This window comes from Myotis brandtii, unplaced genomic scaffold, assembly GCF_000412655.1.
Source record: "Myotis brandtii unplaced genomic scaffold, ASM41265v1 scaffold603, whole genome shotgun sequence".
In the NCBI taxonomy this organism is placed as follows: Eukaryota; Metazoa; Chordata; class Mammalia; order Chiroptera; family Vespertilionidae; genus Myotis; species Myotis brandtii.
The window spans coordinates 184,504-188,648 of NW_005370284.1; the positions used below are offsets into that span (position 1 = coordinate 184,504).

Genomic DNA, 4,145 nt, shown 5'->3' on the forward strand with positions numbered 1-4,145 from the left:
GTGTGCCCCTGCCCTAATTCCCACTCCCCCACTTGCCCCTCCTGATCTCTGCTGGGTGCCTCTGCCTGCCCTGCTGCGCTCAGCCTGTCTCCAGTCCTGGGGCTCCACACCGGGTGTGCCCACCGTCTGGCCGCCCTGCAGGTGTGACTGCCTCAGAGACACTCGTCTCCGTTATTTAGTGCCCAGCGACGGGCGGAACAATCGCCTTTGCTTGGCGCTGCTTGTGCTGGCACTGCCTTTCCTAGACGGAAGGCCCCTGCGACCCCTCAGCGCTCAGCTCTGCACCACACCCTGCAGCCCCGAGCCGCAGCAGTGCTCCCCGAGGGGCTGCAGTCAGCACCCCACTCACGCCCAGCCGGGCCTCTGATGATGGACAGCAACACTTGGGCTTCTAACGGACGTGGATGACCGAGCTGTGCTCACACATCTGCATGGTCCCTGAAGGAGCACAGGAACCAGGGCCTGAGAATAGTCAGGGCAACGTTCGGTGTAGAGCCAGGCAGGAGGAACCCAGCTGCCCCCTTCCCCTTCTCAGGTGCGGGCGAGACGCCAGGACAAGCAGTGGCCAGGGCTGTGGCAAGCCCAGGGACACGCGGGGACCGGGGCCGAGTGGGCCTACAGGGGAGCAGTCTGGCAGAAGCAGGAGTGAGCTCCCGAAGCTCACCCTGTCCTCTAACGGCCGAGGAGGACGGAGCAGACACTCCCCCAGAAGAGCCGCGCCGGCGGTGCTGCACCTCACCGCGTGGCAGGAAGCAGCCCGCCACCCTGTCCAACGGCCGAGGAGGACGGAGCAGACACTCCCCCAGAAGAGCCGCGCCGGCGGTGCTGCACCTCACCGCGTGGCAGGAAGCAGCCCGCTGGTGAAAATCCTCCCCTGGTGCGGCCCCGCCCCCTGGTGAAAATCCTCCCCTGGTGCGGCCCCGCCCCCTGGTGAAAATCCTCCCCTGGTGCGGCCCCGCCCCCTGGTGAAAATCCTCCCCTGGTGCGGCCCCGCCCCCTGGTGAAAATCCTCCCCTGGTGCGGCCCCGCCCCCTGGTGAAAATCCTCCCCTGGTGCGGCCCCGCCCCCTGGTGAAAATCCTCCCCTGGTGCGGCCCCGCCCCCTGGTGAAAATCCTCCCCTGGTGCGGCCCCGCCCCCTGGTGAAAATCCTCCCCTGGTGCGGCCCCGCCCCCTGGTGAAAATCCTCCCCTGGTGCGGCCCCGCCCCCTGGTGAAAATCCTCCCCTGGTGCGGCCCCGCCCCCTGGTGAAAATCCTCCCCTGGTGCGGCCCCGCCCCCTGGTGAAAATCCTCCCCTGGTGCGGCCCCGCCCCCTGGTGAAAATCCTCCCCTGGTGCGGCCCCGCCCCCTGGTGAAAATCCTCCCCTGGTGCGGCCCCGCCCCCTGGTGAAAATCCTCCCCTGGTGCGGCCCCGCCCCCTGGTGAAAATCCTCCCCTGGTGCGGCCCCGCCCCCTGGTGAAAATCCTCCCCTGGTGCGGCCCCGCCCCCTGGTGAAAATCCTCCCCTGGTGCGGCCCCGCCCCCTGGTGAAAATCCTCCCCTGGTGCGGCCCCGCCCCCTGGTGAAAATCCTCCCCTGGTGCGGCCCCGCCCCCTGGTGAAAATCCTCCCCTGGTGCGGCCCCGCCCCCTGGTGAAAATCCTCCCCTGGTGCGGCCCCGCCCCCTGGTGAAAATCCTCCCCTGGTGCGGCCCCGCCCCCTGGTGAAAATCCTCCCCTGGTGCGGCCCCGCCCCCTGGTGAAAATCCTCCCCTGGTGCGGCCCCGCCCCCTGGTGAAAATCCTCCCCTGGTGCGGCCCCGCCCCCTGGTGAAAATCCTCCCCTGGTGCGGCCCCGCCCCCTGGTGAAAATCCTCCCCTGGTGCGGCCCCGCCCCCTGGTGAAAATCCTCCCCTGGTGCGGCCCCGCCCCCTGGTGAAAATCCTCCCCTGGTGCGGCCCCGCCCCCTGGTGAAAATCCTCCCCTGGTGCGGCCCCGCCCCCTGGTGAAAATCCTCCCCTGGTGCGGCCCCGCCCCCTGGTGAAAATCCTCCCCTGGTGCGGCCCCGCCCCCTGGTGAAAATCCTCCCCTGGTGCGGCCCCGCCCCCTGGTGAAAATCCTCCCCTGGTGCGGCCCCGCCCCCTGGTGAAAATCCTCCCCTGGTGCGGCCCCGCCCCCTGGTGAAAATCCTCCCCTGGTGCGGCCCCGCCCCCTGGTGAAAATCCTCCCCTGGTGCGGCCCCGCCCCCTGGTGAAAATCCTCCCCTGGTGCGGCCCCGCCCCCTGGTGAAAATCCTCCCCTGGTGCGGCCCCGCCCCCTGGTGAAAATCCTCCCCTGGTGCGGCCCCGCCCCCTGGTGAAAATCCTCCCCTGGTGCGGCCCCGCCCCCTGGTGAAAATCCTCCCCTGGTGCGGCCCCGCCCCCTGGTGAAAATCCTCCCCTGGTGCGGCCCCGCCCCCTGGTGAAAATCCTCCCCTGGTGCGGCCCCGCCCCCTGGTGAAAATCCTCCCCTGGTGCGGCCCCGCCCCCTGGTGAAAATCCTCCCCTGGTGCGGCCCCGCCCCCTGGTGAAAATCCTCCCCTGGTGCGGCCCCGCCCCCTGGTGAAAATCCTCCCCTGGTGCGGCCCCGCCCCCTGGTGAAAATCCTCCCCTGGTGCGGCCCCGCCCCCTGGTGAAAATCCTCCCCTGGTGCGGCCCCGCCCCCTGGTGAAAATCCTCCCCTGGTGCGGCCCCGCCCCCTGGTGAAAATCCTCCCCTGGTGCGGCCCCGCCCCCTGGTGAAAATCCTCCCCTGGTGCGGCCCCGCCCCCTGGTGAAAATCCTCCCCTGGTGCGGCCCCGCCCCCTGGTGAAAATCCTCCCCTGGTGCGGCCCCGCCCCCTGGTGAAAATCCTCCCCTGGTGCGGCCCCGCCCCCTGGTGAAAATCCTCCCCTGGTGCGGCCCCGCCCCCTGGTGAAAATCCTCCCCTGGTGCGGCCCCGCCCCCTGGTGAAAATCCTCCCCTGGTGCGGCCCCGCCCCCTGGTGAAAATCCTCCCCTGGTGCGGCCCCGCCCCCTGGTGTCCTGCACTGTCGCTGTGATGCCCTGGTGCCCCGTGGCTGTGAGGCCTGTCACTGTGACAAGCAGCTGGGAGGCACGGAGCATCACTCACAACGGTCAGTGTGGGTGGAAAGCTGGGAGCAATGAGGGAACCAGGTTAAGTGCCCGCCCTTGGCTCTTCCACGGAAACATCCCACGCTCCTTCCACCAGACGTGGGCCGCACTGACCTTCAGGTCCCTGTGCACGATGCCGTTGAGGTGGCAGTGGCTCACGCTCTCCAGGATCTGCTGGATGCAGTGGCTGCGGAGACACAAGGCAGAGGGGGCTGGGGACCGGGTGCCGGTGGCAGTGCAGTCCCAGCACACACACAATCACACTCTCTCCCAATTCCCAACCTTCCACGGGAACTGAACGCTGCCGAGTCAAGGTACTGGTGATTGTGGTCCCAGCACGGACTCTGTGGCACGTTCAGGCAAAACCACTTGAGCTGCTTCGTTCGTCCCCACGGCAAATGCGATCATGCTGCCCAGAAGGGAAGGTTTCCGGGAGGAGAACGTGTACCTGCTCCCATCGTGTCCCAGGAAACTCTTCAGGGACCAAGCGTGTGGGGGTCTCTTGCACCCCTGAACTGTGCCCGCCTGGTCACCACGGCACCAGGGAAGCAGGAGGAAGCGGCAGGTGAGGGAGGGTCGGACCTGGGGCCCAGCTACCGTCTGACTCGGCAGCGCTGCTCCGGTGCGACATGTCGGAGGAACACTAACGGGGTCCCCAGGAGAAGAACCGAAAGTCCGCCCACAACGTGGACCCCGCGGCAGTCGGGCCGCTTCTGGGGAAGGGCTAGGAGCCGAGGGGCGAACGGTACAGCGGGAGCCCCTGGAGCAGGGGACGTTAAAGGCGTTTCCACGCCCGTCTGCTGTCACCTGCGGAGATGCACCAGCCGTGCCCCCTCTCGGGCCTGCTCCCTGCTGTTCAGGTAGAGGGACCCCTACTGCGGCTCCCCGTCCCCGTCATCCGACAGTGACGTGGGCCACCACCCAGCAGCGTCCGAGCTCAGGCCCACACCACGGCCAGAGGAAGCGAGCGCTCAGTGAGGACGCGCTCCGCCACCAGGGTAGGGAGCAGGGAGCCACGGG

At 68.5% G+C, this 4,145-nt stretch overlaps 1 protein-coding gene across 11 annotated transcripts in view; it reads right to left on the reverse strand.

Annotated features, from left to right (window-relative positions):
- The window catches only part of CAMK2D (calcium/calmodulin-dependent protein kinase II delta), a 156,286-nt gene that overhangs the window by 40,869 nt on the left and 111,272 nt on the right, over window positions 1–4,145 (reverse strand). For all 11 annotated transcript variants that reach the window (XM_014550551.1, XM_014550549.1, XM_014550546.1 and 8 more), the window contains one exon: window positions 3,240–3,312. In XM_014550551.1, the coding sequence (XP_014406037.1) occupies window positions 3,240–3,312 (73 nt within the window). The remainder of the gene's footprint in view (window positions 1–3,239; window positions 3,313–4,145) is intronic.